Source organism: Camellia sinensis, chromosome 5 (genome assembly GCF_055761805.1).
Source record: "Camellia sinensis isolate YWXY chromosome 5, ASM5576180v1, whole genome shotgun sequence".
NCBI lineage: Eukaryota > Viridiplantae > Streptophyta > Magnoliopsida > Ericales > Theaceae > Camellia > Camellia sinensis.
Window position 1 is genome coordinate 195,861,345 of NC_138965.1, and position 24,241 is coordinate 195,885,585.

Sequence of the window (24,241 nt, forward strand, 5' to 3'; positions counted from 1 at the left end):
AATAATTTGGGAAGAGGAAATCTAAATCTCAGCAATTGTACCACTTACCTGAAGGTATGCAATCAATGTTTCTTTATCCTCTTCACTAATATCAGTCCACAATGGCTCATTTTGTAGGGCAAATTTCCTAGTGACAATCCCTAATTCACTGGTAAATTTTTCAGATGCTTCACCATATGGTCGTCCACTAACCTTACAAAGTTGAATAGGCAATTGCACCCCTTGATTTTTTAGCTTGGCCAATTTGGGGCTTTATGATTTCCCACGTCCTCTCTTACCCTTGGATGTGCCTACTAGAAATAATGAAAAATTATCATGTTAATATATAGATTGAAAAAAAGAGACCACCAATCAAAACAAAACATAAACTTAAAATATTTACAAATCATCAATGCTGCAATGTGTGCTAGAAGTATCTGAGTGTGAAACTTGTGATGTAACTTCATGTACCGATTCTGATGTAAATGGGTGTAGCGTAGATGATCGAACTGATTTAATGGATGCATGGGGTCCAGGTGTTAATTGAGTGGATGAGCGAACTGATTTAGTGGATGCATGGGGTGTGGGGGCATGGGGTCTAGGTACATACCCTACTCGTCCTCTGGCCTTTGTGGACATACCTGTTTAGAAGCTGAGGGTATATATATCATATATTTCTGCACTGCATACATACTTATGCATATATACTAATAGACAGTATATGCATAATTAATACTACAGTAAAACACAATAATGATTTGTACTTTGTCCCATTAGGTTTAGTATAGGTAACCAAAAATTAAGCAGAATCATGCAGTGCATTCTTCCAGTAAACATCATTAAATTAAGAGATCACAAGAAAAGTGAGATCCATCACAAAGGTCTAAGATGTGACTCACACATGGAATTCAAAGCAATAATTTATAGATTGAAATGAGACAATAAGAAACCACCCCAAGTACTTGGGATTCAAAGCTTTTTGAGTTGAGTAAAAAATCAAAATGAGAGAAGAAAAAAAAAATACATGACTATATAAGTAGAAAAAAATGATTGTTTGAAAGAATTGAAGCCAGCGCCTATATGAAATAAAAACATTGTAACTTTTGCAAGTAGATTTTTAAAATTGGTACCATGCATGATACTTTAGAGAAGCGTAAAAACAAAGACCCTGTGTTCATCCAAAAATTATCATAAACTTAATCAAATTCACCATAAAAACCAAAATAAATAAATATGATCAACAATTCAAGCATCTAAGAATGGTATTGGTGACAACCTGGTGGCCTAGCAGGTGGTTCTGGTGTCAAGTGAAACTTTTTGTGGTTTCGAAGAACTTCATAGATTTCAGCAGGACGGAGCCAGCGGTGTTGTACTTCTTGCAGTATCTGCTCAAGGTCTACAAAAGTCCAAGATTTACATGTTAAAGATCTGAAGAAAAAAAATAAAAAAGAAAAACACTCAAAGCATTCATAAAATCAACAAAATTATAAATGACATGAAGACCCATAATCAACAAACTTAGCACTATATTTCAAACCAACCATGCCCAATTCATGCATGCAAACTACTAAGTTTGAATAGAGTTAAGGAGGCATTGCATGTAATGTTAAAAAGCTTGGCATCATTCCATCAATCCAACCATACAAAAAAGGGGCATTTCCAACGAAATCAAACAATATATTTAGAATTTCAAAAGCAGCCATAAAGTCGTAGAAAATTAAATAGCAGCAAATTTCATTAACTATCATCACTATCATAATCAATCATATCATCATTGACTTTATCATCTTCAAGTTTCTCCTCATGGAATTCGCCATCAATATCAACACAAATCATTTCCATGTCTTCTTCGCATAATTCTATGGGTTGATTATCCATGTGCACTACATTTTCAAGACTAAATGATTCAAATTCTTATTATGCTTCATTGTCTTTTTCTTCCTCTTCGTCTTTCTCTTCCTCTTCTTCCCTTTTCACTAGAATGTCATATATTGCCCGAGGTATTATTCTTTGTACAACGCGATAATTGTTGCCAAATTTCACGTCCTTCATATAAAACACTTGTACAACTTGGCATGCTAGCACAAACAGTTCATCCTTGTACCAAGTTCTCTTAACATTCACACTAACATATTTATAATCATCAAATTTCATTCTATTTTTTTCATTGCCAACATCCCACCAATCACACTTAAAGAGGAACACCCGATTTCTCCCTAAATATTTCAACTTGACTATATCTCTAACAACTCCATAAAAATCAATAACTTCTCCTTTATGGTCACCCTTAACAAGCACACCACTATTTTGAGTTTTTCGGTTCATGTCATGATCTTGAGTGTGAAATTTGGTTCCATTGATAATGCAACCACTGTATCGTATCACTCGACTATCAGGACCTCAGGCTACGTTCATAAGTTGATTGGAAGCTTCCATGGTCCCTTCAAGTCGTTGCTTTGTGACCTAATTCCATTTATGATGTGAAATGTATTAGCATATACTTAACTACATTATTTAAATGCACAAATAAGGTTAAAAATTTATAGCTCTTATGTATTTTAGAAACCATGTGGAACTCTGATTCTAGCCTCTCTTAAACATTCCTCAAACCTTATATCTCAAGTTCATCCATGTATTGCCTATAAATTATTACACAACATTATTTGACACATATAGTTGTGAAAGTAGTAGAATTCAAAAAGAAAATTTTTCTAGTGAATATAATCGTATGGTGGTTTACGTACCTCATATACGGTTGAACTTCATCACAATTATTCAGCACATACCATCGAGCTTTCTTCAAATCTTTTAAATTCAACACATCATTAACTACAGCTCCTATTCCACGTACTTTTTGCTTAAATACAAAAATGTTTCCATCTTGTGTAGCTTTAATAGGCCCATCATAATTCTGCTCTGGTCTATTAAATTTTGTCTCACCTTCATTGAAGTACACAGAGCAAAAGGTAAGAGCCTCATTATCAATGTAACCTTCAATAATAGAGCCTTCTGGACGAGCTTTGTTACGCACATAGCCCTTAAGAATATATATGTACCTCTCAAATGCATACATCCACCGGTATTGCACCGGTCCTGCAAGGATTGCTTCACGTGATAAGTGTATGCATAAATGGATCATAATATCGGAAAAAGATGGTGGAAATATCTTTTTAAGCTTGCACAAAATTAAAACAATTTCTTTCTTAAGTTGTTCTAAGACATCAACTCTCAATGTTTTTGCCGATAACTCTTTAAAGAACAAGCAAAGCTCAATTAAAGCCTGGCTCACATCCTTTTTCAAATGTCCATGTAAAGCAACAAAAAGCAATCTTTGCAAGATAACATGGCAATCATGGCTTTTCAACCATGTAATTCGACAATCACTAGTGCTCACACAATGTGATATGTTTGATGCATAGCCATTTGGCAACTTAACTGTACTTAAGAATTTACAAAAACTCATTTTTTTAGTTGGTGAGAGTATGAAGCAAGGAGTAGGTAGGAAAGTTTTTCCATCTACTTGCCTTGGGTGTAATTCAGGCCTTATACCCATGCGAGCGGATCCTCTAGAGTTAATTCTCTAGAGTGATCTCCTAAAGTAATTGATCGAATGGCTCATAATAAAACTCACCAAAACGACGTCGTTTTGGTGAGTATTTTGAAAAAAAAAATCAGATTTTTTGAAGCTCTGTTTGCAGATCAACAATGGCTTTGATTCATCATCATCATCACAACCCAACAACCCAATCGAACTCTCTTTCAACTCCGTATCACAGCAATAACTCTCTCTCAAATCCATTCTCTCCATTACCCTCCTCATTCTCCCTCTCTCCTCCCCCACTGGTGAGTATTTTGAAAAAAAAAAAAAATTCAGATTTTTTGAAGCTTTTTTTGCAGATCAACAATGGCAGCGAGGTTCAAGAGGGTGGCAGAGGCGTTTGATGAAGTGGCGCGCTAGGTTCTGCGAGAGTAGTGGAAGCAAGTACTCGCCACCGGAGACGGCAGTGGATCTGTCGGATTTGGTGAAGTCGTTTATGGAGAGAGAGAGTGGGGGAGGAGAGAGAGAGAATGAGGAGGGTGATGGAGAGAATGGATTTGAGAGAGAGAGTTAATCTGATTTGGGTTGTTGGGTTGTGATGATGATAATAAATTGAAGCCATTGTTGATCTGCAAAAAAAGCTTCAAAAAATCTGATTTTTTTTTTTTTTCAAAATACTCACCAAAACGACGTTGTTTTGGTGAGTTTTATTCTGAGCCGTTCGATCAAGTACTTTAGGAGATCACTCTAGAGAATTAACTCTAGAGGATCCGTGCGCTTATACCCATAGCTACTAGATCAAGACGAGCCTTGTATGGGTTCTTGGCTTTTCCATCAATGTTCATCAATGTTCCCATCACACTATCGCATATATTCTTTTCAATGTGCATAACATCGAGGTTATGGTGAACTTTGAGGGTTTTCCAATAAGGTAACTCAAAGAAGATGCTTCTCCTTATCCAATTTAAATATTGAGGAGAACGTTTTTGTTTCTTTCCACGTTCTTCTATCTTCCTAAATACTATCAAGTGAACATGCTCCAATTGCTCCAAAACCTCATCCCTAGACAACAACTAAAGTTCCGATCTACGCTCTGGCTCTATAGCGATTTTGATTTTGACTCAAGTCTTGTTGCATTTCGGACTCGGGCTTATAGTTTCTGAATGTTGTTCATTGTTGTTTTTCTTCTCAATCCCCCTTAAATTTGGTTATTGGATTGTAGTTGTGTGTTTGGAACAGGTTGGTTGCTTGTTTTTCTAAACCTTTGTTGCCTAGATTTTTGTTCCTTCGCTCGAGCGGCCATTTTTGCGCTCAAGCGGCCTTTGCAAACTCTTAGTATTTTCGCAAACCTGTAAATACTGGATGAGTGTATTCTACGCTCGAGCGGTGTTTCCTACACTTGAGTGGGTGGATGAGCGAGCGTCTAATCTTGAGCTCGAACGATGCCCTTTGTCTGCAAAACTTCTGAAAGTGTGTATTCTACGCTCAAGCGTCACTTCTTGCACTTGAGCGGAACAATGTGTCTGACGCTTGAGCATCACTTTTCACGCTCGAGTGGACTGTGTGTATAACAGATCACGAAAATGACATTTTTCATCACTTTTTCATTCCCCTCTCTCTCTCTAAAACTTTCCAAAAATCGAGATCTTGAGTTTCTCTCTCTTAAACTCATCTTCTCTCTACTATTCCACCTAGATCCATTGGGATTTTCACCCTAGTGCCTTTGAGAAAAAGGTAGGGCGTCTTAAGTGCTCCGTTTTGATTCGAGTAGAAGTTGGTTTCGACCTCTTTGAACTTCTCTTTTGTTGCTTTGGTCCTCTAAGCTTGAGGTAGGGATTTTCTACATTTTCATATGGGTTTTAACTTAGTTATTTGATGATTGTGTAACAATAGTGGGCTTTGGGTGTATTATGGACAAACCTAGGGTTTGGGTTGTAAAATCAAAAGAGGGGTTTCTAAATGTATGTTGTGGAAATGGTTATGAGGTTAAATATAAGGTGGTGGTTACAAAATAGTTGATTTTGGCCTTAGGTTGATATTTGGAAAAAAGAAGTTTGCCCTAAAATGATTTAAATATTTATTTTGTATAAATAAATAGAATTAGTGTTGTAAATATGAAATTGGACGAATATTGAAATAGATAGTGGAGTTGGATATGTATTAGCTTACGCCTTTGGAAATTTTGAATAAATTATTTGTCTTGAAATTGAATGTCTGTTTAGAAATAACTGTATTGGGCTATCGGTGGAGGATAGCTATAATTGTTGTAGAAATTGCATGAGGATTAGGTGAATTAAAACTAATTTATTGTTGATTGTTATTGAATATGATTATGTTTTAAATACATTGTATATGTATGATGTTTGGGAAGAGAAAGGGGATGTACTCTATGTTTGGAAGAAGATAGGGGATGGACTCCATTGAAATTAAGTTGGCCGGAGTGTCTTAGGTAAAAGTCCCGAAACCGCGCGTATACATGCTTGCCAATCCCACAGACGAAATTTTCGTAAAATGGTAGATTGAAGTGTTTGTGTGGTAATTGTGTTGATTAGATAACCATTGAGTTGTAGTCTTAGTTGGGTTGTTGAAAGACAATGAAATTGGCTCATGATTGAAATGAATTGAAGGAAAATGGAATAAGATATGAACTTGGTACTTTATGATTATATAAAAATGTGAATGTTTTGTCACAGGCATTGCATATACACATTGTACTTATATCTTTGTTAAATCGCATATATTGTGTTAGATTATTCCTGCTGGGCTTTAGCTCACCCTATTTGGGAAAAAGCATTTTCAGGTGTTGGTGATATACCTCTGCTAAGGCAATAGTTTGAAGGGACATTTGGGGGCAAGAGCTTTTTTCTTTTGTGTATTTTTTTTTTTTTTTTTTTTTTTTTTTGTATAGCCAAGGGCTTTAATTGTATTGACCTAGGCTCATTTTGTTGTAACCAAGCAATGACTTGGAAAGATGTAAGCCTATAGGGCATATGATTATCTGTTTAGTTTTCAGTTTTCTTATCATTGTAACACATGTTGTAGATTCAGGATAAACAGTTTGTGAATGTATATCGCATGTGTTATCTTTTGTATACTATCTTTATTGAATGAAAGTATATTATTTCTATTATTTTTCGGCTTATGGGTTGTATTTATTGTATAATTTTGGGGGCGTTACAACTTGGTATCAGAGCGTACCGGATTTGAATACTTTGGGTACGTAGGAAGTGGTTGTTACCATAATGGGTTTGCCTCGCTTAGTTGAGACATTAGTAAGTATTGTATGCTTATGTGATAACATGCTTATATGATTATATGGATATGAGATTTAGTTTCTAAGATGTCTATGGGTTTTTAGAAGTCCTATTAGAAGAGCACTTGATTACTGTTGTTTCTAATTGGAACTCTAGTAACGTTGTGGGACGGTCATTATCTAGGAAGGAAATTTGTATGTGTTTATATGACTACGTGCTTATATGGAGTGAATTACTATTGTCCAATGTATTGGGACGCGAGTGAGTTAGCTTCGGCACATTTGTAAATGTGCTAATCTCTTGTGTTACCTTCATTAGATGTCAGGACATGGTGGTGGTAGGTGTGGTAGGCCTAGAAGGCATGAGGTGCCCATACCAGATGATATTTCGGCACAAGAGGAGGGAGTTGGTCAGGCCAATGTGGCTGAACCAGTGGGTCAACAGGCCATGGGTGCCTTGGCCTGCGAAATGGCCGGAGCATTACGAAAATCTATAGACATTCTCAGAATTGAGAATCAAGTCCAGGCCCAAGTAGCTGAGGCAGGGCCATCTTTTTTGAAGAAAGAGTTTTTCTGGTCAAATCCGGATGAGTTTTTGGGTGATCCTAAGGAGCCATTGAAGGCAGATGAGTGGCTAGAGCAAATAGTGAAGACGTTCAAGATGCTTGGCATCGAGGACGACCAGTTGAGGGTGACCTTGGCATCTTTCCAGCTGAAAAGAGATGCAGGTCAATGGTGGAAGTATGCGCTTGGACACATTGGGGTGACTTGGGAGGCTTTTGTCAACGCCTTCTAGGACAAGTTTCTACCTTCCATGGTTAAGGAGAAATTGAGGGACCAGTTCTCTAAGTTGGTGCAGTTGAACACACCAGTGGCCAAGTTTGAGGCCACCTTTACTAGCTTGTCTAGGTTTGCACTTGAGCTTATGGCGACTGAAGAGTGTCGTTGCTTAGAGTTTGAGAAGCGATTGAGGATCGGGCTCATGTTTAGAGTGGCCAGATCCATGATTAGAGATTATGGGTGCCTTGTGGAGGCGACGACCCATCTCGAGGCCATTATGCAGATGAAGAAGGAAAGAATGAGAGGCTCTAGGAGGAGTTAGGATAATCAGGGGGACAGCAAGAGGCAGAGGGGTTCTAACCCCCAGCCGTCCCAGGGAGCTCAATCGTGGTCCACTTTTCCAGTATCGAGTTCGAGTCTAGGAGGAGTGGTCAGGGAGATGTTACTTGTTATAAATGTGGTCAGTTGGGCCACATGTCTCCAGCTTACCCACAGAGAGGAGGAGGGTAATGGTCTGCACCGTCTTCGGCTCGTTCTCAGGGCTAGAGTCAAGGGAGAGGGCATACACTCACTTGTTATTAGTATGGACAGGTGGGGCACACGCAGAGATTTTGCCCTCAGTTGGGTGGCACATCTGGTACATTTGGTTTAAGGCAGACAGAGTCACCAGCCAGCACAGGCCATGAGGGCCAATTAGGGAGCCTCTTCGGCTCAGTCAGTGTATCATACTTATGCTCCGAGGGGTGAGCAGGTTGAGCAGAGACCTACGGGGCGTGTGTATGCTGTTACAGCGCCAAATCTTGTACCTGCTCCTTCCGTAGTGAAAGATACCTTCTTGTTTTGTAATTCAGTTGCTAATGTATTGATTGATATGGGTGCATCCCATTCTTTTATCTTGTCTGCATTTGCATCGGTTTTGGGGTTAAAGTTGGCTGAGTTAGCATCCCTTATCTGTGTAGAGTCACCTATCAGTGGTGAGGTTATTTTAAAGCAGGGGTGTCGGGGTTGTGATATAGAGGTTGCCGGTCGTCGACTTCCTTTTGCATTCGTATTGCTTGATATGTCTAGTTTTGATGTTATTTTGGATATGGACTAGTTATCGTCATACCGAGCTGTTATAGATTGCTACTGTCAGAGGGTTACTGCATGTACCCTAAGTGGTGATTTTTTTATTTCTTGGGAGACCAGGTAGATAGAGTTTTATCACCAGTATATGATCCGCATGGGCAGAGTGAACTTAGTTGCCTTCTTGCAACCTTTTTGGGTGGTGAGTGTGATAAAGTCCAGGCTGAGTTGCCAAGGGTGGTTCGTGAATACCCCGATGTCTTTCTCAAGGATCTTACTAGTTTAACACCTCACTGAGAGATCGAGTTCTCTATTGATTTGGTGCCTGGTATGGCACCGATTTCTATAGCACGTATAGATTTACACCTGCTGAATTGAGTGAGTTGAAGATTCAACTCCAGGAATTGTTAGATAAGGGTTTTATCCACCCTAGTACGTCATTGTAGGGAGCATCAGCTTTCTTTGTAAAAAACAAAGATAGAGCGTTGCGACTTTGTATAGATTACCGGAAGTTGAATCGGGTAACTGTTAAGAACAAGTACCCAATGGCTTGTATAGATGATCTATTTGATCAGTTGAAGGGGTCTTGTTGTTTCTCTAAGATAGATCTGAGATTGGGTTATCACCAGTTGAGGGTAAAGGAGGAGAATATCCCGAAGACGGCATTCTGTATGTGGTATAGCCATTATGAGTTTCTAGTGATGCCTTTTGGGCTAACCAATGCTCCAGCTATGTTTGTGGATTTGATGAACCGGAACTTCCATAAATTCCTATACCATTTTGTGGTCGTCTTTGTGGACGACATCCTGATTTACTCACCTTCTGAGGAGGAGCACAAGATACACTTGTGGGTGGTACTTAAGTTGCTTAGAGCGCATAAACTGTATGCTAAGTTTGGAAAGTGTGAGTTCTGGCTGAGGGAAATTAAGTTCTTAGGCCATGTGGTATCCGGAAAAGGGGTGATTGTAGAGTCATCCAAGATAGAGACAGTGCAAGATTGAGCACAACTTAAGAATGCTTTTAAAATTCGTAGTTTTTTGGGGTTGGCTGGGTATTATCATAGATTCGTAAAGGATTTCTCTAGGCTAGCCTTACCACTGACTAGACTGACAAGGAAGGGAATTAAGTTTGTGTGGAATGAGACTTGTGAGAAGTCGTTCCAAGAGATTAAGGTTACACTTACCACTGCTCTAGTATTGATTATTCCGAAGAGGGGTTTGGACTATTTGGTATATTGTGATGCCTCACGAGAAGGTTTGCATTGTGTATTGATGCAAGAGAGGAGGGTAACAGCCTATGGCTCGCAGCAGTTGAAAACACATGAGAGGAACTACCCTACTCATGACCTAAAGTTGGCGACGATGATCTTTGCCTTGAAAATTTGGAGGCACTATCTGCATGGGGAGAAATTTGAGGTATTTTCTGACCACAAGAGTTAGAAGTATCTGTTTACACAGAAAGACTTGAATTTGAGGCAGATGAGGTGGATGGAGTTCATAAAGGATTATGATTTCGAGTTGCATTATCATCCGGGAAAGGCCAACGTTGTAGCCGATGCTTTAAGTAGGAAAACAATTAGTAGTGTGGCTTGTGTCGCTATCCGAAAATGGGAGATGTTGGGTACTCTTGGTGAGTTTGACTTGTAACTTACCGAGTTTGTTGAGTCAGCAACATTGTTTACGATAATTGCACAATCCACACTTGTGAACTGAGTGTTGAAAGCATAGAAGAATGATCTTGAGGTAGAAACCCTCTGGGAAAAGATCTCCAGTGGGAAGGTGGAAAGGGGCTTGAATGTGCATTCTGACTCGAGTGTTAGATACCTTGACCATCTATTTGTGTTGGAGGCTTGCCAAGAGGAAGTACTTCGAAAGTTTCACCATTCACGCCTTGCGGTGCATCCGGGGGGCACAAAGATGTATCATGACCTTAGTTGCCAATTTTGGTGAAGGGTTATGAAAAAGGATGTTGCTGTGTTTATGTCAAAATGCTTTACTTGTTAGCAAGTGAAGGTCGAGCATCAGAGGCTAACAGGTTTGTTGCAACCTTTGCCTATAGCCGAGTGGAAGTGGGAGCATGTCATTATGGATTTTGTTGTGGGCCTTTTGAGGACTCAACGGGGTAGTGTTGCCATTTGGGTTTATATTACGGACATAGTGAGGTTGCACGGGGATCCTATGATGATTATTTTGGATAGAGATCCGCGTTTTATAGCTCGGTTGTGGCAGAGCTTGCAGAGTGCCTTGGGCACTAGACTGACTTTTAGCACAGCATATCACCCTCAGACTAATTGGTAGTCCGAGCGTACCATTCAGATCCTTAAGGATATGCTTCGAGGTTGTGTTTTTAATTTTAAGGGGTCATGGGAGAGGCACTTGCGCTTAGTGGATGTCACGACCCAAACCTGCCCCTATGGGTTTAGCACCGTAATCGGCCAGTAATCCGAGATTACCGAAGGCCTACTTAACAGTCAAACAGAAATACAGAGTACAGGGGCTGGTGGAAGCCAAAATAGTAATTAAAAGATGTCCAATGAGCTGTGACGGTCTGTATACAAAAAGACTTTTCATAACATATTCACATGGGATACAAAAGCAGTACATACATACATTATTTACAAGCATTCAGGTTAGGGACCGAGTTCCCACCATAATAGTACAGTACAATTCCATACAGTATTTACAAATAGAGGCAAAAGGGGAAAACTAAAATGCCTCCAATAGCCTTGGCTCGGTCAGGCTTGGAACCTCTCAGTGAGGCACAGTGGTTGGCTTGACAAAAAGGGAGTTTAACCCAACGCTCCTAACTCCGATCTGGTGCCTGGACACCTACATATATATATAAACAGTGAGCTAAAGCCCAGTGAATAACATATGCGTAAAGAGGTTAAGAATGAGTGTCCTTTCATGTATGTAAAACAGTCGTTTAAACAGTTTATCAGTTACTCAATCATAACAGTCATAAAGTGGTACATCCGATAGCAAACAGTACAGTAGGTCTTAACAGACCGAACAGTCAGTTGGTGGCCATCATAACAGTAAATAGTAGTGGTTCCAACATGGGAACCGACAGAGATCACTGTAATAGTAGCAGTAACAGTAAATGCTATGGATGCCACGAATACAGTTCGCAATTAGGACAAACATTCATTCAGTAAACAATGATATTTCATAAAGCAGTTCAGTCATTTGTTCAGGAAGTAATTTCAATTGAACGTATCTTTACAACATTGTTACTCACAGAGTTCTGGGCTACGGATAGGGTAGAGCATCCTTGGATGCCAACCCTACATAGTTAATACAGTTACAGGGTGAACATACACTAAGCTACGCAGTTGGGAAAATAATAACTTAATCCCTAATTTGCCTCGGTGTGGTTCTACATCAATATCCTCATTAAGATGCCTTAAACTAGGCCTAGAATGCCTAGAATGGAATGAGGATGCAAAGATGCACTTTAAAAACATTTTTAGAATTTTTAGAAAACAGAGGTCCTGCTCGAGCGTGGGATTCCCCGCTCGAGCGGACTGCAAAAGTACTGGATCTGTGAAAATCACGCTCGATGGGCGCTCGACACCGGCTCGAGCGTGTGACACAAGTCCTCGCTTGAGCGTGCAAAACCCCGCTTGAGCGGACTGTAAACACAACAAAAGTGCTGGATACGTGAATTTCCCGCTCAAGCACCACTTACCCCGCTCAAACGGGAGCCCAAAATCTGAAATTTCCAGATTTGAATCTCAAGCTCAAAATCAAGTTTCAATATACCAAATTCGATCCTTTTGGGCTAATTTTCTAGAAAACACTTTAAAACTCATAATATAACATGATTCAAAGCTCAATTGTAAAATCAAGGCCCAAAAGTGAGTCAGTTAAACCCATTATCAAACAAAACTCCAAGAACATAAATTAAGTGTAACATGCATGGATTTAAACAACTTCAAGGCTTCAAATACTTGCTCCAAAGAGCTAATTCCATCAAAATCAAGATGAATTCATGGACTAAGCTCAAGATATGAACATGCATGTGGAATTTCATGAAGAACAACCTCAAAAGGCAAGACCATGCGCATGTATGCATGGATTAAGCTCCAATTCAACATTATTAGACTAAATCAAGACTCAATTCATCCATAAATCGAGAACCATGCATGAACTAACTTGAATACATTAATGAGAGGTTGAATATCCTACATTGGGTTCTCAATTACAAGTTTAGAAGCTCAATTTGCCAATTATCTTCCAAAATCCCTAAGCCTCCAAGCAAATCAAGATGAAACCAAGTTTTTCTCCTAGCTCTCTCTCTCTAGTCGGTTTGGTGCAAGCAAATGGCTAAAGAAATGTTGATTCTAAGTCTCAAAATGTGATATGGAGTGGGCCACTAAGTGGCAAGGTTGTAAATAAGGCCAACTCTTGTAATTTATCAATATTTAATCTAATTTAATCATACCAAATCACATTTCAATTAAATATACCACAAAATCACATAAATTCTAATTAACACAAAACATTAATCAATTTTTGGTTCAGCTGCCGATAAGGCCTTCAATTAGCAGTTTAAAACATAAAACATGGACAGATCAATTAACAGTCAAACAGATAGATTTGCATTTAAGCTAATATACACAATCAATCAGTTTAGGATTTCAATCAATTTAATTACTAATCATGATCAGTCTCAGTTTAGCAGTAATCAGTAGTGTTATCAGTGAACAGTAGTGAGGGTTGTCACAGTGGAGTTTGCCTATAATAACAACTTCCAATCGAGTATTGGTATGGCACCGTTTGAGGCCTTGTATGGCTAACTATGTAGATCCTCGGTGTGTTGGGCCAAGGTGGGTGATGCACCTTTGTTGGGTCCAGAGTTGGTTCAGGAAACAACGGAGAAGGTGGCACTTATTCGTAAGCGATTAGTTACGGCTTAGAGTCACTAGAAAAGTTATGCCGACCGTAGGAGAAAATCTTTTTCTTTTGAGGTGGGAGATCATGTCGTTTTGAAAACATCACCTAAACAGGGTTTGATGAGATTTGGGAAGAGTGGGAAGTTGTCCCCTCGATTTATTGGACCTTTGAGATCCTTGAGCGAGTCTGAGAGGTTGCTTACCGTTTGGCACTAGCGCCACAACTTTCTAAGATTCATGATGTGTTTCGTATTAGTATGCTTTGGAAGTATGACCTGGATCCATCGCACGGATTGGACCGACTTAGAGGTAGATGAGGATACCTCATATGAGGAGAGACCAGTGAGGGTCTTGGATACACGGGACCAAGTCTTGCGAGGCAAGACAAAATCCTTGGTTAAAGTATTGTGGAAACATCACGAAATTGAGGAAGCAACTTGGGAGCATGAATTGGAAGTCCGAGAGAAATATCCGGACTTATTTGTTGGTGTTTGAATATATATTGAGATCTTGAGTATGCTAATGAAATGTAAAAGCATTGTATATGTTTTAAAATACGGGAACATTATATATGTTATGGGGTGCTTGGAAACATGGATTTAATAGAAGCATTGCATATGTTTTGAGAAAATGGAATATCGTGTGTGTTGTATCACTTTTGAAAAAATTGTATATGTTGTGTAAATTTTGAACATTGTAAATGTTTTGGGAAATCGTAAATTGTACTTTCAATATGGGACTTGTGTATCGAGTTGATGAAAATGGATGACCGGAGAGTGGGTCATGGTGTTGAACTTGTTAGATTAACGTTGTTGTGAATGATTCAATAATGATTTTGAACTTGATTTAAAATTTCGGGAACGAAATTCCTTAAAGGGGGAGGTTATAACGATTCCGATTTTGACCTGACTCTTGTTGCATTCCGGACTCGGGCTTATAGTTTCTGAATGTTGTTCATGGTCATTTTCCCCCTTAATCCCCCTTAAATTTCCTTTAAATTTGGTTATTAGATTGTAGTTGTGTGCTTGGAATAGGTTGGTTGCTTGTTTTTCCAAACCTTTGTTGCCCAGATTTTTGCTCCTCCACTCGAACGACCATTCTTGCGCTCGAGCGGGCTTTGCAAACTCTCAATATTTTTGCAGACCTGCAAATACTGGATGAGTGTATTTTATGCTCGAGCAGCGTTTCCTACACTCGAGAGGGTGGATGTTCGAGCATCCAATCTTAAGCTCGAGCGATATCCTTTGTCTGCAAAACTTCTAAAAATGTGTATTCTACGCTCGAGCGAAACAATGTGTTTGATGCTCGAGCGTCACTTTTCACACTTGAGCAGACTGCGTGTACAACAGATTGCGAAAATGACATTTTTCATCACTTTTTTCATTTCTCTCTCTCTCTCTCTCTAAGATTTTCCAAAAAACTAGATCTCGAGTTTCTTTCTCTAAAACACATATTCTCTCTACTATTTCACCTAAATCCATTGGAATCTTCCCCCTTTGAGAAAAAGGTAGAGCGTCTCAAGAGCTCCATTTTGATCCGAGTAGAAGTTGGTTTCGACATCTTTGAAATTTCTCTTTTGTTGCTTTGGTCTTCTAAGCTTAAGGTAGGGATTTTCTACACTTTTATATGATTTTTAACTTAGTTATTTGATGATTGTGTAATAATGGTGGGCTTTGGGTGTATTATGGACAAACTTAGGGTTTGGGTTGTCAAATCAAAAGAGGGTTTTCTTAGTGTATGCTGTGGAAATGGTTATGAGGTTAAATATAAGGTGGTATGGTTACAAAATAGTTGATTTTGGCCTTGGGTTGATATTTGGAAAAATGGAGTTTGCCCTAAAATGATTTAAATATTTATTTTGTATAAATAAATGGAATTAGTTTTGTAAATATGAAATTAGATGAATATTGAAATAGATGGTGGAGTTAGATATGTATTATCTCACGCCTTTGGAAATTTTGAATAAATTATTTGTCTTGAGATTGAATATCTGTTTAGAAATAACTGTATTGGGTTATCTGTAGAAGATAGCTATGATTGTTGTAGAAATTGCATGAGGATTAGGTGAATTAAAATTAATCTATTGTTGGTTGTCATTGAATATGACTATGTTTTAAATACATTGTATATGTATGATGTTTGGGAGGAGAAAGGGGATGTACTCCATGTTTAGGAGAAGATAGAGGATGGACTCCATTGAAATTAAGTTGGTTGGAGTGTCTTGGGTGAAAGTCCTGAAATCACGCGTATACATGGGCGCTGATCCCGCAAATGAAATTTTTCTAAAATGGCAGATTGAAGTGTTTGTGTGGTAATTGTGTTGATTAGATAACCATTAAGTTGTAGTCTCATTCGGGTTGTTGAAAGATAATGAAATTGGCTCATGATTGAAATGAATTGAAAGAAAATGGAATAAGATATAAACTTGGTACTTTATGATTATATAAAATTGTGAATATTTTGTCACAGGCATTGTATATGCACGTTGTATTTATATCTTTATTAAATCTCATATATTGTGTTAGATTATTCCTGTTGGGCTTTGGCTCACCCTATTTGGGAAAAATCATTTTCAGGTATTGGTGATATGCCTCCGCAAAGACAATAGTTTTGAGGGACATTTAGGAGCAAGAGCTTCTTTCTTTTGTGTATGTTTTTTTTTTTTTTTTTTTTTTTTGTATAGCCAAGGGCTTTAACTATATTGAGCTAGGCTCATTTTGTTGTAACCATGCAATGACTTGGAAAGATATAAGCCTATAGGGCATATAATTACCTATTTAGTTTTCAGTTCTTTTATTATTGTAACACATGCTGTAGATTCATGATGAACAATTTGTGAATGTATATCGTATGTGTTATATTTTGTATACGAACTTTGATGAATGAAAGCATATTATTTATATTATTTTTCTGCTTATGGGTTATATTTATTATATAATTTTGGGGGCGTTACAGGCTCACCATCGAATGCCTTGCTTTTTCGTAAACATGATTATGCGACAAAAAACAACGATGTCCCGTGTAACAAGTTTTCTTCCAATGATGTAAGTATTGGTGAGATTATCCTCATTACATGAAGGATAGGCCAATTTCCCTTTGGTGCTCAAACCGGATATATGCAGGGAAATCATTGATGGTCTATAATAATGTGACACATAATTGAAAATTCTGGCCATTTGATGCATCATATGTCAAACTCGAGAGCCCTACGCCCATGAATAAGCAAAGGCATCATAAAAAATGGATGCTTCATACATTTTCATGGTGGTAAATTGTATAGGACAAGAAAAACTGGCCATATGCTATATGAGGTACTCATGTTTTCAAATGGTTTAAAATCGTCGCTAGCTAGTCCGAGCCTAACGTTATGAGGATCTTTGGCGAATGACACATGCTTTTTGTCAAAGTCTTTCCACGCTTCAAATTCAACCGGATGACGCAATACATTTTCCTCCTCTACAAGTTTATCTTTGTGCCACTTCATATGAGTAGCCATCTTCCTTGATATGAATGGCCTTTATAGCATTGGTTTTAAAGGAAAGTATCACAGAACCTTGTGAGGGATCTTTTTACCTTTACCTTTACCTTTATGAACTTTGTATCTTGGCGCTTTGCAAGTAGGACACTCATCTTCATTTTCATACTTCTTCCAAAAAATTATGCAATTATTCTTGCATACATGTATTTTTTGATAGTCGAGGTCCAAATCTTGAATTATTTGTTTAGCCTCATTGTAAGAGCATGGATGCGTTTCACTAATGGAAAGTGCCTCTTTCAACAATTCCAACAACATCGTGAGTGATTTGTTGCTCCATCTATTAAATATCTTTAGATGTAGCAACTTAACCATGAATGATGGTTTACAAAATCGTTGGCAATCCGGATACAAATTTTGCTCAGCATCCCTCATTAATTTTGCAAATTTATTTGTTTCTCCACCACAACTACTAGGTAAGTCAGGATTATGACTACTAGATGCTTTTCCCACATAACCAAATGTGGTTGTTCCACTTCGTATGTCATGAATAACTTCTCGCACCTTAGTATTGGGGCTATTTGACTTCTCTGTTACATTGTCGAGATATTCGTCATTTTTATTTTATGAGTCATCATTGTCATTCATCTCTGTTTTTTTCCATAGATTTACTTCTGAGCCATTCATTGCAATCTGATTTTTCCATAGATACTAGGTTATAAATACAAATTACATAATATGTAAATAAATTGCTGTGAACTTGGGTTAAAATTACATAAAACCGAAGAAGAAAAAATTTTCCTCGACAAACGATATAATTATCTAATGACCCACTATAGTCAACAAAGAGTGAAGATCCTCTAGAGTGATTTTTTAAATGATTGATATTTAATTCTATCAAAGTTGAAGGTACAATAATCATTTTATTTTCCAACTCTCAAAGTCTCACCTTATCACTCTAATAAAAATCACTCTTGAAGAAAATCCTTAAAATCTGTCTATTTCTTTATCAGCAAACTTATTCAGTAACAGCTCTAATGCAGTAACTAATCATTGTGGATGCTTTTAGACCTGGAAAATAAGGGTCAATCACCAAATCTAAGCCTGATCAATCACTATATATAAATATATAAGAATAGGAAGAAGTCAAAGAAGAAAGAATGAAATGTGTGAATAAACCAAAATGGAGTAAAGTGTGATTTAATATATATATATATATATATATATATAAAGCAATTGGACATATGCACTAAAAGCAGAACAAGTGTTGATTAGTCTACCACACAATTGCTTCATAAATTTCCCTGCTATAGGTGGTCATAGAAACAATGCAAACAAATATATAATCTAACTACCACTAATCTCTGAATGTGTTATATATAAATCTCTAAATGTTCCTTCAAATCAGAAAAAGAATAGGTCCCATTCTCATATGCAAACAAAGTTTCTCAACAAGTTGACATAACTAAATGACATTATGCTGCATTTTTTCGAGGACAATCCACCTCAACTACCAAGTCAACATTGATAAGTATAGTTTTGGTTCAAACTTTGCATTAAATTTCATAGCAATTCAAGTTGTTTGACTTGAAGTTAAAACTACAATCAACTTTATGCAGTCACTACTGCTTTGAATGCACACATATAACCTGCCATTTCAATCCTATTAAGGAAAAAAAAGAATAAATTATGGCTATGTTTCAGCATATAGAAATCAACATCAAGCAAATATACTTAGCCTAGATCATTAGGATTAGGTAAATTTGCAACATCACTCTATAGAAATCCTTTCCAGATGTTGACAAAAATATAACTATTTAACAAATAAATCCATGAACCAAAACAAAAAAATTGAACGACTACCCTCACTAAGATCAAGAAAATCACAGATCGAAAACCAAATCTATGAGACTGGAATTGATTAATTGATCAAACTTGGATACTGAAATCACTGTCGAGAGATGAAATTGTCGTCAAGATCAGATTAAAGGATTGAATCTTAGAAGCAATCAACAAAGAAATCCAGTGCCACTATTGAGTTAATTTTGAGATAGAAAGAAATCAACAAATCTAGTGCATTCATGAGATATAAAGAAAGTAATCAACAAAGGATTGAATCTCCTTAGCAATCAACAAATTGATTCAAGAGGCCTTGTTTGGCAACAGGTTGGTTTAGCCAAAAAGCCAAAAAGTTACTAAAAAAGCTAAAAAGCCAACAACCCATACCAAAAAGTCAAAGATTCTTTTTTCTCTCTACTTTTTGCACATCTTTTTGTAAAAAGTCAAAAAGTCATCCCAAACATACTGGGTTTTTTTAGATCATATTTTAGCCAAATAGCCAAAAAGTTACTAAATTAGCCTGTTCCCAAACGAGGCCAGATAAAAAGAAATCTAGTGCATTCACGACAGAGAAATAAAGGCTATTTTAGATTAGGGATTTGAGAGAGAGAGAGAGAGAAAGCAAAACTTACTATGATACAAAACCTACTATTTCCCGTCTGTTTGAGTTCAAAGAATGAATCTATAAAATAAAATAACGTATGATTTGGGTTTATTGGGATCGATTAAAAGGGTAGAGAAAAGTGTATGACATTTTTGCAACCAAATAGACTTGTTTCTAAAAGATAATAATATGATTAAATGTATATTTTTTGAAATTCCTTCATTTTGCCCTTAAAAACATGATTTTTGTAGTCATATTATTTTTGTTCATAAAAATTTGTCTTTAAAACTTAAATTTGTTGTAGTGTAACAATCTAGCTATTAACCTAACTACTGGATGAGATCTTGTTACAAGGGAAATGATTTAGTGTATTACAGTAGTATAGGCCTTATGCTGTACTCAATCTCTTCTTTGTAGCCCGTAGAATATCTTCCTTATCATTCCCCCTCAAGCTAAGGGGTGGAGGACAGACCATTAGCTTGGAAGAAAGAAAAGAAAATTTGGGAGTGGATAGTGGCTTGGTGAACACATCAGCTAGTTGATCAAGAGTGGGGATATATTTGATAAGGTGAATAAGATTCACAGCAACCTTTTCCTGAACAAAGTGGGAATCCACCTCAACATGCTTGGAGCGACTATGGAACACTGGATTAGCAGCCATAGAAATGGCAGATTAATTGTCACACCAAATAATAGGAGGAGACGATTGAGGAATGGAAAAATTAGTGAGCAACATTTGTAACCAAGTGACTTCAACGGAAATATGAGCAAGAGAGCGATATTCAACTTCGGTGGAGGAGCGACTAATAGTGGATTGCTTTTTAGAGGACTAAGAGATGTGGTTAGAGCTCAAGTAAATACAATAGTCAAAGGTAGAACGGCGATCAGTAGGATCACCAGCCCAGTCGAAGTCAGTATAGGCACTAAGAGTAAACGAACTAGAATTGAAATGAAGACCATTTGTTAAAGTGCCCTTAACATAGCGCATGATGCATTTAACAGCTGCAAAATGACCCATAGTGGGAGAATGCATGTATTGGCAAGCTTGGTTGACAGCAAAAGAGAGCTCAGGTGGAGTAATGGTAAGGTATTGAAGGGCACCGGCAATACTGCGATATAGAAATGGTTGGGTACAAGGAAGAGATGCATCAGTAGATAAGGGAGGTTTAATGGAAACTGCAGTAGCATAAGGTTTGCAATCAATCATCTCGGATTTGGCAAGCAAGTCGGCAGCATACTTGTGTTGGGAAATGAAGAAACCAGTCGAAGTAGGTTGAACTGATATACTAAGAAAATAGGAAAGATGACCAAGCTCTTTCATAAAGAAAGCTTGGTGCATATGAGATAAAAACTGGTGAATATGGATAGGATCAGAACTAGTGAGAAGAATATCATCAACGTAAAAAAGAAGGTGGGTGAAGGAATATGAAGTTTTATGAATAAAGAGAGAGGAGTCACAAAGACTTTGAGTGAAGCCTTAAGAAAGGAGAAAAGAACTAAAAGTATAATACCAGGCCCTTGGTGCTTGTTTTAAACCATAAAGGGCTTTGTGTAGCTTGCAAACTAGTGAAGGATGTGAAGGATCAACAAAGCCAGGTGGTTGTTCCATATAAACTTCTTCGGCCAACTTGCCATGAAGGAAGGCATTGGAGATGTCCAACTGTTTAATAGGACAATGGTAATGTAAGGCAAGACATAAGAAAATACGAATAGTTGGTTGCTTGGCAACCAGACTAAAGGTTTCCTGAAAATCAATGCCATGCTGTTGGAGAAAGCCTTTAGCAACCAACCGAGTCTTATGCCGAGCAATAGTCCCATTAGAGGCTCGTTTGAGTTTAAAAACCCATTTGCATCCAATGGCCTGTTTGGAAGAAGGAAGAGGGACCAATGACCAAGTGCCCTGGTGTTGAAGAGCATTGTATTCATCAAGCATGGCTTGAAACCAGGCTAAAGAAGTCAAAGCACTTTTGTAGGAGAGAGGCTCAGAATTATCTACACAAGCAGTGAAGCAAATAGGGCTGGTTTTAGACCTAGTCGGCATGCGATGACAATTAGCAGTAGGAGGAGGCAAAGGCAACACAACTGACATTGAATTAATAGGAACATAGGAAAGATGCTATGGGTCAGAAATAGGCTGCTGCAGTGGATTCTGCTGTGGCTCAAAAATAGGTTGTTGTTGTGGCTCAGAGACAGGAAGATGGGGCCTGGGCAGAACAAAGGATTGTTGTGGCCTGGGCAGAATAGAGGACTATTGTGGCCTGGGAGAGGACTATTGTGGCTTGGGAAGCTATGAGTACAGTGGCCTGGGCTATTGAGACCTTTGAGGAGTTGAAAAACTGGGAGACGAAGACCAAAAGAAGTCCTGCATAGGAGAGACAGAAGAAGAAGATGCACTAGTAGAAGAAAAAGGAAAAATAGATTCAACAAATCTGACATGTCAAAAAGTAATTCATAAGGAGACTGATTAGAAAGAGAGACACTAGGCAATCTGTTGATCAAAAAAGTTATAACGACAACAACATCAAACCAATAAGTGAGAGGAATTGAAGAGTGGTGTAGCAAGCAAATAGCCATTTCATTAATGTGTAAGTGCTTCCTCTCTGCAGCTCCATTTTGAGATGGAGTGTGAGGACAAGAAAACTGGTGATGAATGCCATGAGAGTGCATAAATGCTTGCATGGAATGATTAACAAACTCACCTTCCGCCCTCCATTCGAAGAATCTTAAGAGGAAAACCAAATTGTTTTTCAGTAAAAGCTTTAAACTCCATGAATTTAGCATGCATTTCACTTTTATAGGAAACGGGATAAAGCCATGAAAATTTAGTAAAATCATCAATGAACAACACATAATACTTGTATTGAGAAGAAGAAGAAGTAAATGGCCCCTAGATATCACTGTGTATTAATGCTAAAGGCTGATTTACATGATTTTTGGAAAGGTAAAAAGGTAATCTATAACACTTAGCCACAACACAGTCAATACATGAATATGTAGTCTTATTAGATGACAAACACAAATGCTGCTTAAGAAGATGAAACTTAAAAGAAGAAGGATGGCCTAGTCTTCGATGCCATGTATCAGCAGATGCAGAGAAAGAGGAAGATGAGGTTGAACTACTATAAGCATAAGGTGAAGCATGAAAAATATTGTCAGAAAAATTGATAAAGGCCATTAGCATGACGACCTCTATGAAGAATAGCCTTGCAATGATTGTCCTGAATAGAAAAAGTAGAGTGATAAAAAATAACAGAACAATTATTATCTTTGGCTAACTTTTGGATAAAAACAAGATTAGAAGAGATGGAAGGAACATGCAACACTTTGTCTAGTTTAAAAGAGTGACGAGGAGTAGGAAGAATACCTTGCCCAGTATTATGAATAGGGAGTGAAGAACCATTACCAATGGTGACTTGATCTCCTCCATTATATGGTTGATAGGAATTCAAAAGGTACAAATCATTGGTAAGATGATCAGATACAGCAGAGTCTAAGAACCAAGGAGAAGAGGTTGAAGTAGTAGTATCAGTTGGCACAGATGCAACAAAGGCTTTAGATTGATGCTGCTGAGATTGAGCTGAGTGATGTGGATATGAAGGAGAAGGTTGAAAATTAGGGTCTAGTTTGTGCCAACACTCTAGAGCAGTGTGATTTTTCTTGCCACAGATTTGACAGATCATGCCATAACTACCAAAACTTGATCAGCCTCTTCGACCTTGCAATCTACTACGAAATAAAGAAGATCGACCTTGAGTAGATCTATTTCCGCGATGATAATATCAAGAACCATGGGAATAAGAAGTAAAATCTTTTGAAGAAGACATAAGTTCCTTCATTGTTGCATAAACAATAGGGAGATCCGAGGCTTGTTTCAATTTGCCTTCAATATGAATAGCCTCTTAGCAGAGTAAAGAAGAAAGCTCTTCTATAGTGATACTCTTTGAACGAGTACGAATAATAGTTTTAATAGTATCATATTTATTAGGCAAGCCATTCAAAGTGAGGAGAACAATATCCTCATCATCAACAAATGAAGTGGCAATGCTCAATTGGTTAACTAAACTTTTGATTTTACTCAAATATATCTCCATGGAGTCTGATTTCTTTGAAATTGAACTCAATTTGTTCTTTAATTGACGAATATGAGATCTTGATAGAGAAGTAAACCGCTTATCAAGCATTTGCCATACCTGAGAGTTGGTCTGAAGATAAAGAACATAGGTGAATATAGAACCGGAAAGTGTGGCTGTGATGCAACTAAGAAGGTGTGCATCAATCATATTCCAATGGATTGCTTCTGGATTCACAATCTCTATTCCTAATATACTACGAATTGTATTGCTAGGGTAAAAAAAGGTACCATCTATAATCTTTAATAGATCAGTGGCACGAAGGATGTTTTGCATCTGGCTCTTCCACACTATGAAATTAGTGTTATCCAACATCACTGTAACACGTGATCCAAGATTCGAGATCGAAAGACCAAGATTTGAAGGAATGACAACTTCAGACGAAGAGGACGACTCCATTGTAGCAATCACAGGTATAGATAATGGAGAAGATACATGAGGGTCTTCGTCGGAGTCGAAGCTTTGAGAATCGATGGATGGCAAGTTTAATCTCACAAGAGAATCGTCAATCATTCATCGGAGCTGAGACAGGCTCTAATACCATAATGAAAGATCAAGATTGATTTTATTACTTTTCAACACACCATTTATAATGTTACTGATATCTATATATATCAGTTATGGGAAGCCGAACTATTTCACTAATAATCTAACTATTGGATGAGATCTTGTTACAAGGGA

General features: G+C 37.8%; 1 protein-coding gene across 16 annotated transcripts; it reads right to left on the reverse strand.

Annotated features, from left to right (window-relative positions):
- Positions 1-48: 48 nt before the first annotated feature.
- Positions 49-24,195, reverse strand: LOC114315888 (uncharacterized). Of its 16 annotated transcripts, none has more exons than XM_082871017.1 (4): positions 23,791-24,195; positions 2,724-3,072; positions 1,256-1,375; positions 49-290 (listed from the first exon to the last, which is right to left on the reverse strand). In XM_082871017.1, the coding sequence occupies exons 1-3, from the start codon at positions 24,071-24,073 to the stop codon at positions 1,369-1,371; spliced, it is 639 nt and encodes a 212-aa protein (XP_082727143.1). In that variant the 5' UTR covers positions 24,074-24,195; the 3' UTR covers positions 49-290; positions 1,256-1,368. The 16 variants fall into 16 exon arrangements, with proteins under 16 accessions (XP_082727143.1, XP_082727142.1, XP_082727138.1 ...); XM_082871016.1 differs by having other exon boundaries at positions 49-293; XM_082871012.1 differs by having other exon boundaries at positions 23,621-24,176.
- Between the last annotated feature and the right edge of the window lie 46 nt (positions 24,196-24,241).